Here is an 18,378-nt window from a genome sequence, read left to right on the forward strand (position 1 = left end):
CGCGTTCATTCATAAAAAAGAAGGTGAACACGCTTGTGGGCGTCGGAAGAGCGTCGGGAAAGCGTCGAACGATGAGCGTGGAAAACGGAAAACAATAAAACGCGAGGCAGCGACGCGACTTCGACGCCGGCAGACCAGACAACCAGGCGTGCTAAGTGAAAATCTGGGGGTGCGGAAAACGCGGGATGTGGGCGGGCGGAAAGCCTTGTGGGTGGCACGAGGCAGGGCGGAGGGAGGCACCCAAGTTTTTTGGTCGTTCGCAATTTTCGCTCTCATTGTTGTTGCGGGTCTTACTTTTCGCATTATTTATATTAATACACATCGCATTCGTATCAATGAGTGTGTTTTGGGCTGGGAAATCTTTGTGTCTGTGTGTGTCTTATTTTTATTTATTTTCCTTTTACCCAACGCGCCCGAAAACAAAACAAGAAAGCACGAAGCGAGCAAAAAATGAATGCCACATATTTGTTACTTTTTACTGCAAACACAAACGGAGGAACAAAAAGAAATTTTCAAACAACAGACCCGGAAAAAGGAACAAAACTTCGAACACTGCGGAAAACTGTTATCTGCACTGCGAAAAATTGTATTTTAATACCCCTTTTTCTATCGGGTAAGGGAGTTTAAAAACTGCATTTACTTGGGAAACGATTTAAAATGTGTTTATATACAAGCAAGCCGTAGAAACAAGCTCCTGAATGAAAATTAACAAAACTTTTTAATTGTTAAATTGATTTCCTTATTCTTAAACCCTGAGCTTATCGTTATTAATCGCCTACGAATTGAGTTTGCAAAGAGCTCAAAGTTTTCTTTTGTGTTGCCCTCCTTCGCATAAAGAAGGAAACCCCTTGTTCCATTGGATTTTTTCTGTTTCTGCCAGCAGGAAAAATAAAACAGAAATAAACGGAAAATGTCAACCCAAACAAGACAAAGAACGAGCTGCTCGTCGATAAGGTCGTCCAAATCAAAGCACACACAGAATCGGGTTAGGATTGTTGGACGCAGGACACGCAGGACAAGGACACGAAGGTAGTCCTTTCCCAAAGCCAGGATAAGCTCCAATTCCTGGTAGGATCTTCAGTTCCTTTCGCCGAAGTTCTGCATACCAATGCCATGATTTATTAGTCTCATTAGCGGCTTTCTGCGGCGCGGTTGCCCCCAAGGACCTGCAGCTCCATTGGATCACTATTGATAAGGGTCGGATTAGCGTCGACAAGGCTCAAATTTCAGGGGCACAGAACGAGCACTTTACATTAGAGAACTTGTGTCGTTCGCTTACGTAAGCCATTTTTCGCAATTTATTTCATGCCAAAAACCTGCGTTTATTTTTAAAAGCAAGCAGCGAAGAAACCCGCAATTACACTTATCTGTGTGCTGTGCAAATAACTCACGGCTCATTTGCAGCTGCACCTGAAGGCTTATTAAGACATGGCGCAGGAACCCTCAGTCGGAACCCAAAAACCATCCTATGTGCCATGCTACCCGTACCCGTACCCGTACCCGAGTTATGGGACCTGCCAGCCGAGTTAAAACACAAGGGGCGAAATGAAATAATGATACCGGGCGCACACAGTTGGCATTTTCGATTTGCGTCAACGTTGTCGGCCGCTGTCAGTGTCCGGAACATGGACGAACCCGGTCCGTAGAAGCCTCATTCCCCATGCCCATGCCCTCGCGGCAGAAGGGAGCTGCCCGCTCATGTAAAATTGATGTACAAGCGGTCCCGTCTGGTCTGCACTCGAAATAATTATTAATAAAAATAATGTGCCATGAAATGTTTTCGTTGTCGTCCTCGCCGTTGCACTTCCGCCTCCCCGATCGCCCCATTCCCGCTGGTGGATGGTAGGTTCTCGGGTAATTAACACTCAGCGGGAACACTCAGTCAGCTGAAAGACTGATCCGGGACCCATTTTGCCGGCCAAGAAGTGGCGCACTTCGCTGGTCTTATGAGTTTTATGGCTCCTAAGACGTCGCGGCGAACTTTGTAGATGGGTTACTTAAAAGTTGAAGTTGAGATAGTATCTCTGTTGAAAGTGAAAGTGCATTCGCATGGGTAATACTGGAAAGAGGCAGATGTAGAATTGTTTTCTGCACAAACGGAATATAAACAATATTTATTATTATCGTTAATTAGCTGGACAGCCTTCCCGGCCTATGCATTATTCACAGTACCAGCAAGGACTAATTAGCAATTGTCAAGCAGCCTTGGACAAAAGTGGGCCTCCTTCTGGTGGAAATCCAGGCTTACCCCTTGTTTGCCTTTTCTTTGTCGTATTGTGCCTGTTGCTAATTATGGCATTTTTCTTGCTAGCACTTACTGCCAAATGGCTGAGAGCACATCGGGCATTAAGTAGCTGATTAACGCCATCGGTGCGATTCTCATTCCGCTTTCAATTAGCCACGAATCCAATTTTGAATTTATTAAGTCGATTTTTTTAAACGGGCAGTATAATTACATTTTATTTTGCATTAATTGCTGCCGCCTTCTGCCGGTCGGTTAGGCAAACATTTCGTTTTCGCATATAACTTTTATTTATATTTGAAAACTTGGCACAAACTGTGCCACACAATGTGCAGTGGATGACGCAAGACGTATATTTTCTGCTTTTGGCAGACGACTGGTAAGCCAAACGCGAATTTAGCTGCATTGAGCATAGATATTCGCTCTTGTCTGGCATTTGCACTGGCATTGCAGTAACTCGCAGGCATTTTAATTACTTGCAAATTAATGGCACATATGTTAGGCGCAGTCAAAGTCCGCGTTGCGCATACGCCGCGTTGTCCGTCCGCAGTATTGACAGATTAAAGCAGAAAAGGCCGCAATTATGCGAGTAATAAATAAACAGCAATGGGCGCACAGCTGCTTGTAGTGTGTCCATTGAGGAATATCCAAAGATGCCGCGTATCTTTGCCGCGGACAGGCGATAAATAGATACATACGTGTAGATACTTGAATGAAGGCAGAGCAGCGCACTTGAAGTGCTTTCATTTAGCAGCATATTATTAAGCAATTCTCTAGTTAATTTAGTTGAATGAAAGGTTTGGTATAATATAGATTATTCCATTTAGCAAACCAGCTAGAAAATCAGAGGTACTTGATTGCTTCAAATTCGGCTGCCAATCATCGCATAAAGCTGCCTATTCACAATCTGGCCATTTCCGCACCTAGCCGCATGAAATAAATAATATAAGTCCGCGAAATGGGCGGCGAATCGGGAAATATGTAAAATGCGGAGCGCGACGAACGGCGGCGGAAAATTAGTGAGCCAGGGGCACCCAGCGATGCCGCATTTCGATGCCCAGAAAGTTGGCAACAAATTCGCGCGCCGTTTCTCAAGTGCCGTTCGCCGCCACGCCCACCGCCCATCGCCCACCGCCCATCGCCCAGCCACGCCCACAGTCGCCACCAGAAAAGTGAAGTGTTCGAGAGCGGGTCCCACTCCAAAACATTTTGTTGGCGCTGAGCGCCCCATTGAAACGTTTCATGCCATAAACTTTTGCAGCTCGAGTTCTCGCACACATTTTTTATTGGTGTGTTGTTGGTGGGCATGGAAATGTGCATTGTGAAATATTCAATAACCATAATGTTTGCCTTGACCACGACGCACATGCTGAGTGCCAAAATGAATTCCTTGGCTGGCTATCCTTGATGGATTCTCAAAGGACACGGCAGCTTGGTCCATGTGCAGGATACAAAGACAAATAAATGTTTGCCAAAATATGCGAAGTATAAATGGGGGCTAAGTAAACATTTGGCAATGTTCCCTGCTTTTCCACATAATTTTCCACATATTTGTGCTACGGTTTCTAGTGAGTTTTTATGTTTATCCTTAATCATATGTTCCTGGTTACTTGTTATGTTTCTGGTGTCAATGATCTTCATCGGAAATTAATTGCCAGAACTTAAAACATTAAATTACCCATCCAGCCAAGTTCATTGCCTCACTTCGGCAAAGTTTTGCCATAAAAATGCAAACACATTTTTGGCTTTTGTTGTCTGCTGAAATTGATTAATTCATTTTTATGTTTACAAGTTCGTGTGTGCCCCTTGTTATCCATTTATCCATTTGCCATTAGCGCCTTTGTCAGCGCACTCGAAATGCTTTTGTGATAGATTTTTTATATCAGCCAGACAGCATCTAGCCGCGGATTTATGTATCCCCATTTTCCCTATACTGTGTGCACATATGTATGTACATAAACATCTTTTCGAGATCTCTTGGCCAGCGGACAGTTGGCCATTAAATGGAAGACCTGCGCCCCTCGTCGCCCAGAGTTCATCATATTTCATTTCGCTCAGTTTACATTCAATTTGCTTTCGACATTCGCTCACAATGGTGTTTGAGCCAAAACATTTGGTTTCACTTTGCGCATAATTAACTTTTGCAGTTGCCGCCCTTGCGAGCAATTTGCTTATTTATGTACGGCTTCGATGATTATGAATTCAGGAACTTTGCTCGCAATTCGCCCATTTTCAGCTTTCAGATTAGAAAGCGCGAAAGAAAGGCCCGGATAATTATGCATAAATTACTGGCGTAATGTGTATACGCAAACTGAATTATTCGGCTTTGCTGAGTTACGCATGCAAATTCAGTGTGAATCAACTATAAATATGAATACCTAAAACTTACAAATTTCAAGAAGTACCAGTGATATCAGTGTGCTTTCATTTAATAGGGCACCGAGTTTAGTGCACATTTCCCACTATTGTGTTTCGATGGAAATTAAACTTTTGTACGGTTCCTTTCTGCGCTGTGCCACGTTGCGTATGAGTAATGAGCAGCAGCATTCGATTTCGCGCTCTTGGAGCGATGCCAAGCGTGCTCAGACAATGGACCATTGGACCACTGGACCATTGGACGGAAAAGTGGGCAGGAAAGTGTGGGAAACTGGGGAGCGTAGCAGACACAGACGCAGCGACGGCGAGGAATAAAAGCCATTGCCAAAATAGCGAAGTAATTGCAGATCGCCAAACTCGTGCAGTCAGTGCGAAGGAATGTGAGTACGTGTATAAATAATTCGGGACCTCCTGCCCGAGATGTACCAGTATTCCAAGTGCTATTTATACGCGCTATTTATACGCAGCTTGATTTGGCTTCGCTTCGCAGCCGCTTTTCGGCAAGCTTATGTTGTCTGACGCACAATGGTCTTTGCTCTTTGATTACGCATACGCCCCGTTCCCCAGGCAGCCTTAATTTGTGCACGCGTGTGCGCTTAATTGTCAGCAAAGTGCACTCCACCTTTCAGTTGCTTAAATGTAATTGCACACAAGTGCAATTAAACAGCTTGGCGCATGCGGCGCGAATTTCCACGCCTGGCAGGTCGCCTCGGAAAACTCCCAGCTCCCAACTCCAAGCTGTCAGCTGTGCGTTGCCAGGAGCAACTTAGCTGCCGATGGCATTGGGGAGCAGCTAGGTAATTAGCTTATGAGGTCTTTCTGAATTTCAACTTTTCGAAAGGCATTAAGCATCTCTGCTTAATAAGTTTAATAATTTTAAATGCTTGCGCCGACTTGGTTGTCAGGAATTAGATTTATATCTCGGCTAGGAAATTGTGCTATGCTAAATAAGTCTGCAAATAGTTATCTTCTGTATTGGAGCACTTAAACCCGGTCCCTTTCCTTTAACAATTGAATGGCATCACTGTCAGTGGCCGCGGAGCCACCTCCTCCTTGGCCATTTCTGCAGTTTGTCTTCATTCATCTCGGCAGCATCGCCTGCAAGTCGTAAATTTTAAATGCTTTTGTAGGTCATTGCTGCCGAATGGCCAAGTCCGGGGAATGAGCATTCAAACGAGGCGAGGACGAAAGTTTCAGCTGAACATTGGCCAAGCGAGTCTTTTGAACTGCAGCCGCTCGGCTTTCCTCCAGCTCACTTTTCCTCTCAGTCGCAAGACGAAGGAAAATTTATGCGCCTCGCTGCGCCGGTCAGCGAAATGGCGCCAAGGTTCAAAGCTCCAAGCAAAGGTTGAGCAAAGGGGGCGGGGCCACTAAGTGGGCCACTCCACTGGCCACTGCCACTGGCCACATGATTGAGTTTTGGCCACCGTTGTTTCTTTTCGCCGCCCGCCTTTGTGGGTCTCTGCATTCAGTTTTATGGCAAATTGTTTGCAACACTGTTTGAACGTTTATTCCAAGCCCTGTGCTCTTGTTTTTCGGCCATGCAAAACATGTCGCAACAGCCGTGGAAAAACTGAACCTGCACTGCAGCCTACCGAAGGGATACGCGTACACGGAAATGGGAAGGGTCGGAAAAGTGCTTGCACATCACGTATACGTAATGTGTTACGTTCAAGTAACAACAACGAGGGTTGAGCGAGAAGTACGTTTAAGAGCATTGCACTTTAGCTATAATAGCTAGTTAACAATGAATGAGATTATTATCATTATCAAAAACGTTAATACATTTTAAAAGACTGTCATTGCTGCAGACAATCCAATTATGAGTATTAAAACATCTTTCGGCATTATTTCTTCACGAATACATCAGCGGAACTCGAATTACTTTATAGCCAACGGGGAGCGGGCTAACAAACACACAGGCACTTATTGCGATTTCAGCCACTCACATATTGTATGTATATGCACGGAGCCATGGCAAAACTCACAAATTTACAGACAACTCAGAAGCTCGGTGCTCCAAAGTGCAAAGCGGCGCAAATGTTCAGTTTGGATTTATTGTTATGCGATTCTCTCTAGTCTATATATATAAATACATGCTATATGTACGTACATCGCAGCCCCGAGTGAGCGATGTGTGTGTGTGTGTGTGTGTGTGTGCGGGCACGGCAATGCGGCGAAATGTATTACAATTAATTTGGCACACACGGCGTATGCTGAATATTATTTGGTCTCTGCAATCGAGCAAATCCGCGCCAATTGCCAATTATACAAATTCTCTTCGCAGACAATCGCAACTGCAAAATATCCACCCACGGCCATGCTGATTGATGATTCGACCTCCGGTGATGTGACAAAGTGGCAGTTCTGTGCACGGGTGGGTGGCCCACGATGCCCACGATGCCCGAGGTGATTCGAGGTCGGGTCAAAGGTCTGCTGCTGATTTGAACTTTAAATGCTGCAGCGACATTTGCATTTGGGCTTCGAAAATATCACGCTTGTGAAGGGCGGGCCCACGTGCATTACTGTCAGCTTATAGTTCACTGGGTGAGATATTTACCCACGCTCTTCATCTTTTCGTCAACATAGCACTCTGAACTCTTGCGAGATCCTTGCCTTTTGCATGTATTTGAATTTAATTTGTCTAATAGTTTCTGTTCAAGTGTCCTAATGACTTTTAATGACAGACGAACCGACAGCCGGGCGGACAGACAAACGGACGGACAGACGAACGGACAAACGGACGGACAGACGAACGGGCAGGCGAACGGACAGGCGAACGGACGGACAGAAGGACAAGACCAGATCGACTCTAATGTCCAGTCATCCTGATCAAATATACATGTGCTCTATAGGGCTATACACCCTTCCTTCCTCCTGTTTATACCTTTCAAGGAGTCTAGCATACCCTTGAGCTCCTCGAGCACCGCGTATAGCCGATCCCAACTGCAACTATTCGCCTGGGTGCACCTACCTGAGTGTCAGCAAAGAATGCATCTAGTGGTGGGGCAGCCAAGAGGACCACCGGGGCGCCGCCTCCAATGCCGCTGATGGAGCTAATGGCCGCCAAGTCATGGAGCGGGGATATGGGGCTCGGCTACCGAGGAGGATGGCCTGCAGGTGTCACAGCAACGGGCGCACACTCTTCATCTATCCGCTTGGGCCGCACATTCCACGCGGGAATCCGGGTCCCGGCCAGAACTTCAAACGCTCGCCGGGCACTTCGTTTATTTACACAAGAAACAAGTTTATGCGCGAGAAGAACCATTCGCAGGCACTTAGCGTTTAGCAGGCGCTCGCGTTTATTATCTTAATAATTTTCAGAGTTCAGGCGGCGCTCTTTGACGCACAATTCCTGTGCGGGGGGATTCCTGTGCGGATTGGATCGGTATCTCTGGGTCCGACCAACTGCACCCTGCGAACCGGAGGCGGCAACTAAGCGAATAGAGATTTCTGTGGGCACTCGCACTTCCCAGCGGCCAAGTGCACGCCGAGCGATTTGTTTATCCATCTGCTGCGTACGCGCGAGTTTGTTCGTTATTAATTGCAACAAATGGTGCCGGCGTGGGCGCTTTTTATTTTTTGATATGGTCGTTTTGGTATGAAACGTTCGTTTTTTTGCTAATTTCGACTGCGTAACCGACCTATTTGAACAATCCGGCGCCCTCTGGCGGCGGGTAGCGCGTGAGAACGATAGTTCCGGTTAGATATTTCACTGCTCTTCAGCACTGGTGGTTTAATTATCTATTCGAATATTCCCACAATTTGTTGGGCTCTAAAATTATTTCAACATTCTTACATTAAAAAAAATTTATTTATTTACAGATATTTTCATGCTTACAATAAATACCCTTATTTGTAATACTTGTGCTGCTAGCCTACGTTTACAACTATATTTACAACTCTCTAGATAGCTGCCCTGGACCTTGTTTCAGTTAATGACCTGACAAGGAGCCACATCCTCGATTTCCTCGCCATCCAAAGCCTTGATCTGGCACTGGCACAGGAACTGCACGATCTTCCGCTCGGCACTGGCCCGTTCCAACGGACTCAGGCCGTCCAGCAGCATCTGAGCCTTGGCAAGCAGGCTGTTGGCAGGCGGTGCACATCGCTGTTCTCGCTCCTGCTCCTGCTCGTGGTGAATCTGGGCCTGGAGCTCCCGGTATTGCTGGAGCACGGTCTCCATGTTGGCGATCACGGTGGTCAATAGTTTCTCGGAGGTTGCGGCAGGCGGTATAGAGTGCTCAGTTAAGGAGGACTGCTCCTCTACAACAGCATTCGCCCTGTCGATTGTGTGAATTATTTCCTCACTGGTGGCGGGCGTGGTCGTGGTAACCTGGAGCTGTTGTGGTGGCTCCAAAACCTGCGGTGGCGTTGCTTCGCTAAGGATAAAGTCGTAGGGCGTTGCCTGCTCCGCCTCCGATAGGATCTCAATCTCTTCGTCGTAGGCCAACTCAAGATCATCCTCCAGCTCGTCGTTGTCCGTACTGTAGGGGTAGTCTGCGCCCCAGATTTGCTCCCCACTGGAGATCACCATACCCTCCGGCTGCTTGCTGGTCTTTCCCAAAGGATTTCCTGCTTTGGGAGGTCTTCCACGACGCTTGATGTTCTCCAAAACTAGCGGCACTCCTTTGCGAAAGTGGCGGCCCAGAAAGAGAAGCTCGTTAAAGTACCTCCACGTGATGGGTGTGGACTGGTTGATCTGATGACTGCGGTATTCCCGGGCAAAACGATCGCGTAGCTTCTTCCAGCGGTTGTAGCAAAGTTCCTCTGTTAAAATTATTGTCATTAGGGTCTGAAGATCAAGAAGGGAACCCGGAGCTCACCCGACACATTTAAGTTTTCAGAGATCTCTCGCCAGGCCTCGTTTTTCGCTGCTAGGTTCTTTGAGACTCTAATCTTGTGGCGATCATACAACACGGGATGGGACTTGACCAGCTCAATGAGCTGCTCGTTCAGCATGTCATCCTGAGAGTCCTCCTCCTCCTCGTCCTTCCTCCTCTTCTCCTGCTCCATGTCCACTTTTGTGCGCTTTTTCCGCTCTCTTGGCTCAAAACGCATCCCGTCGAGACTCTCGTTCCTTGCCAGTCCCTGTTTGTAGTGGTCCTTGAGAAAGAGCAGTCGCGGAAACATGTCCCAGTAGGTGGGCTCATCCGGACGCTCCTGGAAACGGCGAAACTCCTTCCCAAAACGATCGCGAATACTCTTCCAGCGAGTAATGCACGCCCGTTCCGAGGCTCCTAACTTTTGGGAGATGGCCTTCCAGGCCGCATCCTTTTGCGTCGCATTCTTCACGCTCCTCGCGCAGTCCTTGTCGTAGAGGATCGGGTGGGTCTCTATTAATTTTATCAGCTCACCGTCGTCCATTGATTTTCGCTATTATTTGTTATTATTTATTCCAGACGATCCGGCAGCCTGGCGGGAAATATTGATAGTCGATAGGCGATGTTCCCTCGCATAAAAAGAGTTGCCAGGTTATTCTGTTTAAAATATGTCCTACCTTGTTTCATAGCACTGATATGATATTTATTTATGTTTGTCGTCGTGTATATACGGCAAAAAATATCTTAAATATCAAATATATTAAACACATTAATATATCTGCAACGATGGTACATCCTTCATCTAAAATATATTTTGAGCAAAATATGTATCATTGGTATACAATTTATAAGATAATTGTTGCTTTTTCGTATTTTCGAAGGCGAATTTTCGTTAGTCGAAGGCATATCATATGAATATCTGTGTGACCTGATAACATCAATAATCGATAGTCCCATACTTCAATAGTTTCATCGATGAGTTTGCCTCATCTCTATTGTGTGACCTGGCAACGCTGTGAGCAAAAAAAAAGTACGGCAGCGTGCTCCTCGATTTCCACCCACGTTTTGTTATAATTTAATAAGTATTACGGTCTGAGACCAAAATTCCACTGCATCGGCATCGCTGCAAGTACTGGGCGATTGAAAATTGGAGGTGCAAAAAGAGGATAAGACGGAATTTCTTGCAACTGAGCCTGCGGCTGTGTGTGTAAGCATTGGAATTCGCCCGTGTGTGTGGCGAGATTTCGTCTGTGTGTGTGTGTGTGACGGACCAAAAAAGCCGACATCAGCGCCCATTTTTTGTTGTTGATTCATTAATACGCCCGTCATGCACCAGTATTGGTGAGTCTTACTCGCACTCAGCGGAGGCAGCCAAAGAATCAGTTGGCGCAAAAAGAGCGCAGGGAGCGGCAGAAGAAGAAGAAGCAGCACCATTAGCGGCAGTCAACGTCATAAATTTGTCATCGCAGTTGCACACAAAAAATAACAGTAAACTCTAACCGCCATGATCCTGCTGGAAATCAATAATCGGATTATCGAGGAGACGCTGCTGGTCAAATACCGTAATGCCCTGGCTGGGTAAGTCATGGCCTTCCAGTCCCGTTTCCCCAATTTCCATTCCACCATTTTGATTTCTATGCTGCATTCCCCACCGTTCTGTTATCACCAGTCGGCTTTGTTATCAGCTTCGTCGCCCCTTTCGCTCTCTCTCCTCGGGAATACATATGGGTGTAGTTCCAGCCTTTTAACACTCATCGCTGCAGCTCTCTCCCTCTTACACACGTACCCAAGTACAGTGCAGCTCCCTTTCCGCAGACAGAGCAATTAATTACGGCTCGTTTTTCGCATCATTGGTGCTGAATGTCTGTAAAACTGACTCATCTAATGACTTGTGATCATACCAAATATGAGTATTTGTTTGTCGTAATCCAGAAAATCGAAAGTTTAACTACACTACTAACACTACATATTTTTCATTCATTTTCTTCATAAATCAAACTTCATATTACTCAGCTAGTGAAAGTGCGAAAAGAAACTTAAACATTTTCTGGAATATCGGTAAAAATTTAAAATAAAATTTAAACATTTTACGTAATGTGTGTGATAGGTAGGTGTGATAGTTTTGGGCGTTTGGTCTGCAGTCTCAACTTTCAAGCTTTTATTTTTCCTGAGATCGAGGCGGAAAATTTATACGGTATCGTCCTTATACCTGTTACTCGAGGAGTACCGCGTATATTAACTACTTATATTAACAACAGAATGTGAATAGTATTATATGCAGTTCAATGCATGTACCAACTAACGCAAGAAATTCTGAAATGAGGGCGTTAAAAGTTCTAACACGTGGAGCAAAAGTGGCATACTTGGAAAACATTTCTTTTGTGTCTCAAATGTTCCAAAATAAACCAAAAAGACGAACGGCATCCTGAATAATCTATTATATTATAGCAGATGACTTATGTTTGTGTACAATTGCCCTACAAATCTTGTACTTTTTTGTAATTCCGGAGTCAAAGTGGCATATCTTACGATCTTCCTGTAACTTGTGTCTCAAATGCTCCAATATCAAATGTTAAGACGAACGGCATCCTGAATAATCTATTATATTATAGCAGATGACTTGTGTTTGTGTACAATTGCCCTACAAATCTTGTACTTTTTTGTAATTCCGGAGTTAAAGTGGCACATCTTGCGATCTTCCTGTAACTTGTGTCTCAAATGCTCCAATATCAAATGTTAAGACGAACGGCATCCTGGATAATCTATTATATTATAGCAGATGACTTATGTTTGTGTACAATTGCCCTACAAACTTGTACTTTTTTGTAATTCCGGAGTCAAAGTGGCACATTTTGCGATCTTCCTGTAACTTGTGTCTCAAATGCTCCAATATCAAATGTTAAGACGAACGGCATCCTGGATAAACAATAATTTTACTCCAGATGACTTTTGTTCGTGCACATAAGAATAATAGTCTCATTATTTACCCCTTATATATGTATGTATTCTGGGGAGACAAAGTTTACATGCTAAAGATTCTTCCTTTCCCGTGTCTACAAAGCTCCGATATAAATTGTAACGTTTAAATCATTTTAGAGAATTCTTTTTGTCTCTTAAGATAAATACTTTCGTGTACATTATTGCATATATCGTCATTGGAGTCAAAGTGGCATTCTTCAAAAATAATATTTGATCTGTGTCTCAAATGCTCCAACATAAACTAGAAGGTCGAACGGCATCCTGTATAATCCTCATATTATAGCAGATGACTTAAGTTGGACTACAATAGTATTAAATGATTCAGGTCACTAATTCCCTGGGAGACAAAGTTTACATGTAAAAGATTATGTGGCTTCTTTTTCGTGTCTACAATGCTCCAAAATAAACTGTTCGTTTAAATCGTCTTTTTCGATTTGTTTTATTGTCAAAGATGGTTGTCTACTGCACAATAGCTAATCAAATACTTGGGTGGAGTTAAAGTGGCATATTTTAAAACACACCATTGATCTGTGTCTCTATCGCTCCTATATCAACTTAAAATCCGAACGGCATCCTGTTTAATTACTTATATTAAGACAGATGACTTTTGTTCGTGTACAACTTGAATGATTCAAGGGTTATCCGGAGAAAAAGTTTACATGCTAAAGTAGTTTTCTTTTCCGTGTCTACAATGCTCCAATATTAAATGAACGCCAAAATCATCTTGGATATAATTATATGTCCACTGATAAATACACTCGTTAACATTTTTCATATGTAATTGGATTGGAGTCAAAGTGGCACACTTAAGCACTTTTTATTTGTGTCTCAAATGCTCCCATATCAAATGCTAAGACGAAAGGCATCCTGAATAATTGCGCATATTATTACAGATGACTTGTGTTCGTGTACAATAGATCCTTCATAGAATTCCCGTCTCCGGAGACAAAGTTTACATGCTAAGGTCCACATCTTTTTCGTGTCTACAATGCTCCAAGAAAAATGTTTCGTTTAAATTATCCTTTGCATTCTACATTTTGGCTTTGGATGCATTTAATTCGTGCACATATTTATATATGCATATGTCAGTGGCATTGGCAGGTGGCATTCTTTGGATATTTCAATATTATGTCAGGTGACTTCAATTCTAATGCTCCAATACTAACTTTACCGAATAACGGCATCTTGTTCGATCCTTCATATCACAACAGATGACATGAGTTCGTTTACATTATTCCGAAATTATTGGTGCATATTTTACTCAAAAACCTTTTCTCCATTGTGTAAGAAGCAAACCCTAGTTCATGTAATTAAATTCAATTCAAATATCGAGGTTGTGACATTCGGAAACAAGAATTTTTATTAATTGTTGCTGGTTTCTAAGGTATGCTAAGATAATAAGGTATAAACGAGTTTTTGTGATAAGATACAGTGGGGAGTGAGAAGCATGACTAATAAAAAGCCGATCTCATTTATTTACTTCTGAATTCTCTTTCCAGACTGAAGCCGGAATCGATAGACATACGAATAGCAGACTTTGACGGCGTGCTTTATCACATTTCCAATGTGAATGGCGATAAAACAAAAGTTCGGGTGAGTGTTCCTAATACAATTCGTTCAGAATAAAACCCACATTAACGATTTAAAACTTTTATTGTGCTGCGAAACAGATCAGTATATCGCTGAAGTTCTACAAACAGCTGCAAGAACATGGAGCTGACGAGTTGCTGAAGCGTGAATATGGCAGTCTGCTTACAGACACAGAAGAAGGTGTGTTCGTGCTGAGTTCGGCATTTAAAGAAGTTAATTACTCTTGTCTAACTGCAGGCTACAATGTTTCCGTACTTATCAACCTGGAGGAGATTCCCGAGGACTGCGAGCAAATCGCAAAGAGAATCGGTTTACTGAAGCGCAACTGTTTCGCCTCCGTTTTTGAAAAGTATTTCGACTATCAGGAGCAGGGCGAAGAGGGTCAAAAGCGTGCCGTTATTAACTACCGCAACGATGAGACTTTGTAAGTCTTTGTTAAGACTTTGATAGGGCTCGCACAAGTGCTGACATCTATATCCGATTCGCAGATATGTGGAAGCCAAGCCTGATCGTGTCACCGTCGTCTTTAGTACCATATTCCGGGACGAAGACGATGTCATTATCGGCAAAGTATTTATGCAGGAATTGAGGGAAGGTAGGCGTGCCTCGCACACTGCGCCGCAAGTGCTCTTTTCGCACAGAGAGCCGCCACTGGAATTGGCCAACACGGACGCCAGGGTGGGCGACAATATCGGCTATGTCACATTCGGTAGGTTGCGGCTCGAATAGTAAACCATGTGGTTTGGAGCCAAAGTTTACATGTTGAAGTGCCTTCATCGTTTTCGTGTCTACAATGCTCCTATATAAATAGTATCGTTAAATTCATCTTGGACATTCTTTATATATCTAATGATAAATACTTTCGGGCACATTATACATTTATGTCTTCTGTGGAGTCAAAGTGGCATGTTTCAAATTATTTGATTTGTGTCTCAAAAGCTCCAAAATCAACCAGATATGCGAACGGCATCCTGCATATCCATTATGTTATAGCAGATGACTTTTGTTTGTGTACAGTAAAACAATAACCAGACTGGCTTTTTAAATGGAGACAAAGTTTACATGTTAGCAGTATTTTCGTTTTCGTGTCTACAATGCTCCAAAATCAATGTATCCGATCCAATCATCCGAAGCAGTCTTATATTACCTTGGATGATTTCTTTGGTGCACAGCAAGGCATAAATTTTTCTTATGGAGTTAAAGTGGCATGTATTAGTACTTACCTTTAATCTGTGTCTCTAATGCTCCAATATTAAATAAGTAGGCAAACGGCATCCTGAGTAATCAATCATATTATAGCAGATGACTTTTGTTTGTGTACAATACTTCTTAAAGTTGAGCCGATGCTAAACCTAAAAATATCTAATAGAAACCCTGAATAGTAACGAGTAACAACTTATTTTTTGCAGTACTCTTCCCTCGACATACCAACAAAGAAACAAGGGATAATACCATTAACTTAATTCACATGTTCCGAGATTACTTGCACTACCACATTAAGGTAAGCTTTGTATGCAACCTCTGAAATATATTTTAAATACCCATTTTTGAGCAGTGTTCAAAGGCTTACATTCATTCGCGCATGCGGGCAAAAACCTCGGATTTCCTCAAGGTGCTAAATCGTGCAAGGCCGGAGCCGAAAAACACGGAGAAGAAAACTATAACGTGAGCATTGGACTTTGCCTAATGATTTCTGTTTACTAAGTCATACTCTTTTGCAGGGGGAGAACTTTCAAGCGCATCGAATGATGTGTGCAGTATATTTAGTTGTTTTTATATAAATACAAAAAATAAATTGTGTATTAAATGCGATATCCGAACAGAACTTTGTCCAAGCAATGGAAAATCCAACATAAACTAAACCAGATTACAAAACAAAGCCAAGTATTCCAAACAGAACTGTAAGGCTAACTGTAAGCTCAGCAAAATAATGAACAAAGAATTAATAATTACGCGTTAGTAAATGAATTGTGTGTTTTGTGTCGAGTCATCGTCAAATCCGTGTCTCCGCCAATTTGTTACAGTCAGGCCGAGTCAGCGCCGCAGCTGATCCGCATTTTAAAGAAATAAACGTATACTTAAGTGCAACATGAGAACTAAAACTACCATGTCAACGCGAGCCACACGACTAAGGGATGCCACCAACTTGTTATATAGTCGCAATGGAGGATTCATCCCTGCAATTAGCCTATATGTGTAGAGAACGCATTTAAAAACGTACTGCAAATATTAACAAACCTTTGATACAGCAATCGGAATTAATAAAATCGAGAAAATCAAACTGCAATGTAAAATATAAAGGCCACTCTTGTAATCTCTGGCTGGAGGCGCACGAAAACACTTTATTTTCTAGCTTATTAGTTTTTAATTGCATTAGTTAAGACATTATGTGACCAATATTTCGCTTAAGTATACCATCTCCGCTGCACACGAACTGTACACGAACTTAGATCTTAAACTTAACGTTCTGCTTCGCGTTCATGCTCTCCATGCTGGCCTGGAAACTCAGATAGTCGCTCTGGATGCGGGCACAAACTGAAAGCAATGGTTGGGTGAGCTGAGTTGGGGCCAAGGAGCGCTTCGACTGGTACTTTTGAGATGTGCTACTTACAGTGGCAGTGTTCTTTGCGATAGAGAGTTTTCTGCTTAAGTACTTCCGATAGTTTGTACAGGGTGCGGGTGAATTTACAGAGCCCCTAGGGATCATCGTACTGTTCCAATTTGATATAAGCAAGTGCTGTGATAGAGGCGAGATGGATAGAATAAGTGAGTAGCACGCTTAACACTGGGAAAAATCTTTCCAGAGCTAAGAACAGTTTTCGTCTGCAACAAGTCCCGAACTTCAGAAGAGAGTGACTTAAAAAACAATTGCTATACCAGTACTTTTTTAACTGAGAATTCGTTTGAACTGTTATTGCTATTTTGAAGAACTCTTATAATTTTGAAATTAATATCTGCCGTTTTGATTCCCCAACTTCTTATTCTGGGATTCGTATAAAGTATGTTTCTAATAATATTTCAAGTTTAAACCGTACCATTCGTAATTGGGATTATTTGTGCTCGGGTTTATCTTCTCATCGGATCTTTTATGAAATAGTTGTACTTCCGAAATATTGTTATTATTTTAAAAGGAAATTCCATTTTTACCACACAAATTGGTTTCCTCCCTTAGGTGCTACAATTTTAAAACTTCGTACACTTTTAAATATTCTGCTGAGTAGCACCCTCTATAAGAAATCCCCATACAGTCAAGATCTTTATTCCAGGCTTCAGAAAGGACTTTTCCTCAGTGTGCAGTAACTAGCGTGCGACAAGAGGAGTCAGCTGGAGGAGTCGTTTATCATTTTGTATATATACAAATGCGTGAGCTCGTGTGGAGGGAGGTGGGTGGTCGGGATGGGAGGAGGAGGAGGAGCTCCAGACAGGAAAAGGGCTTGGCTCGCATTAGGGTGACAGCGAAAGTGGGGCAGTGGGTACACGGGTCTTCTGCGCGGTGTGTATGTGTATGAACGGTGGTAATGAGATGGCGGAGTCACTTTCTCACCCTTCTGCAGGTCCATGTCGTCCATTTCGGAGTTCTTGATCTGCTGCAGCTTCTCGCGGAACTTCTTTGTGATCTGCTTGCGCTGGTAGTCGGCCTCGATTTCCTGCTTGGTGCGCGGAATCCGGAAGCGAATGCAGCAGCATACCATAATCACTGCGGCATGGGTTCGATTACATTGGGTCCAGACTGGGCTTCCAGAAGGAATCACTTGTGATGTACTCACTTATTAAGAGGAGGACGCCGAGCACAGCGGCGATAATGTGCCACACTCGGAAGCCCGCAATGACCACACTTTCCAGCCACATTTCATCGAAGATATCCGAATCGTCATCCATTTTCCGCTTGACTTGTGGGCTCTGCCAGGTGCTGGAACCGCTGGAACCGAGTTGCTCCCGAAATACGTCCGGCTGCCTAGCCAATCCAGCTCCGACTGCTGGCCCAGGAACTGGTCCGAACTGGCCTGGCCCACCAAGTAAGTTGGTAAGGGAGGCGCGGCCCCACACACTCCCTCTGAAAAAATAATTCGCGGGGTGTAGCCATGTGGCGGCAAAATGGCTAACTTGTAAAATAACAAACAAAGGAGCCGTCCCCTCCCGTGGACAAATGAAGCCTGAAACTAGAAAAGGCAATGATAGATATTTAGTAGACACAGGGAAGGATTGCTTCCGATGGAGGAGTCTGGAAAAGCTGTGTGTGCTCGTACATTAAATTCGAATCATTGGTTGATCCTGAATAACTTAAAATATCATGTTTTAAAGTAAATATATTTATGAAAACATTTCCCAATTTCCAAAGTAAATTTCATTTTAAAGTGGCAATATATT

General features: G+C 43.5%; 3 protein-coding genes across 5 annotated transcripts; 1 reads left to right on the forward strand and 2 right to left on the reverse strand.

Annotated features, from left to right (window-relative positions):
* Positions 1-8,425: 8,425 nt before the first annotated feature.
* Positions 8,426-10,143, reverse strand: LOC6549025. Its single transcript, XM_001974118.3, has 2 exons — positions 9,445-10,143; positions 8,426-9,388 (listed from the first exon to the last, which is right to left on the reverse strand). The coding sequence occupies exons 1-2, from the start codon at positions 9,983-9,985 to the stop codon at positions 8,550-8,552; spliced, it is 1,380 nt and encodes a 459-aa protein (XP_001974154.1). The 5' UTR covers positions 9,986-10,143; the 3' UTR covers positions 8,426-8,549.
* A 253-nt stretch (positions 10,144-10,396) lies between these two features.
* LOC6549128 (actin-related protein 2/3 complex subunit 2) lies at positions 10,397-15,978 on the forward strand. Of its 2 annotated transcripts, XM_026980365.1 has the most exons (9): positions 10,403-10,648; positions 10,778-11,019; positions 13,920-14,013; positions 14,091-14,190; positions 14,248-14,434; positions 14,499-14,719; positions 15,420-15,511; positions 15,566-15,675; positions 15,732-15,978. In XM_026980365.1, exons 2-9 carry the CDS (start codon positions 10,946-10,948, stop codon positions 15,757-15,759), a joined length of 906 nt encoding a protein of 301 aa, XP_026836166.1. In that variant the 5' UTR covers positions 10,403-10,648; positions 10,778-10,945; the 3' UTR covers positions 15,760-15,978. The 2 variants fall into 2 exon arrangements, with proteins under 2 accessions (XP_001974153.1, XP_026836166.1); XM_001974117.3 differs by having other exon boundaries at positions 10,397-11,019.
* Positions 15,979-16,318: 340 nt separating this feature from the next.
* LOC6549127 (transmembrane inner ear expressed protein) lies at positions 16,319-18,018 on the reverse strand. 2 transcript variants are annotated; one of them, XR_003407866.1, is made up of 4 exons: positions 17,778-18,018; positions 17,555-17,707; positions 16,622-16,747; positions 16,319-16,545 (listed from the first exon to the last, which is right to left on the reverse strand). XR_003407866.1 is itself a non-coding variant. In XM_026980366.1 (3 exons), exons 1-3 carry the CDS (start codon positions 17,887-17,889, stop codon positions 16,707-16,709), a joined length of 306 nt encoding a protein of 101 aa, XP_026836167.1. In that variant the 5' UTR covers positions 17,890-18,018; the 3' UTR covers positions 16,319-16,706. The 2 variants fall into 2 exon arrangements, 1 of the variants encoding a protein (XP_026836167.1); XM_026980366.1 differs by having other exon boundaries at positions 16,319-16,747.
* Positions 18,019-18,378: the final 360 nt, after the last annotated feature.

Source organism: Drosophila erecta, unplaced genomic scaffold (assembly GCF_003286155.1).
Source record: "Drosophila erecta strain 14021-0224.00,06,07 unplaced genomic scaffold, DereRS2 tig00000092-arrow-pilon, whole genome shotgun sequence".
Taxonomy (NCBI): domain Eukaryota; kingdom Metazoa; phylum Arthropoda; class Insecta; order Diptera; family Drosophilidae; genus Drosophila; species Drosophila erecta.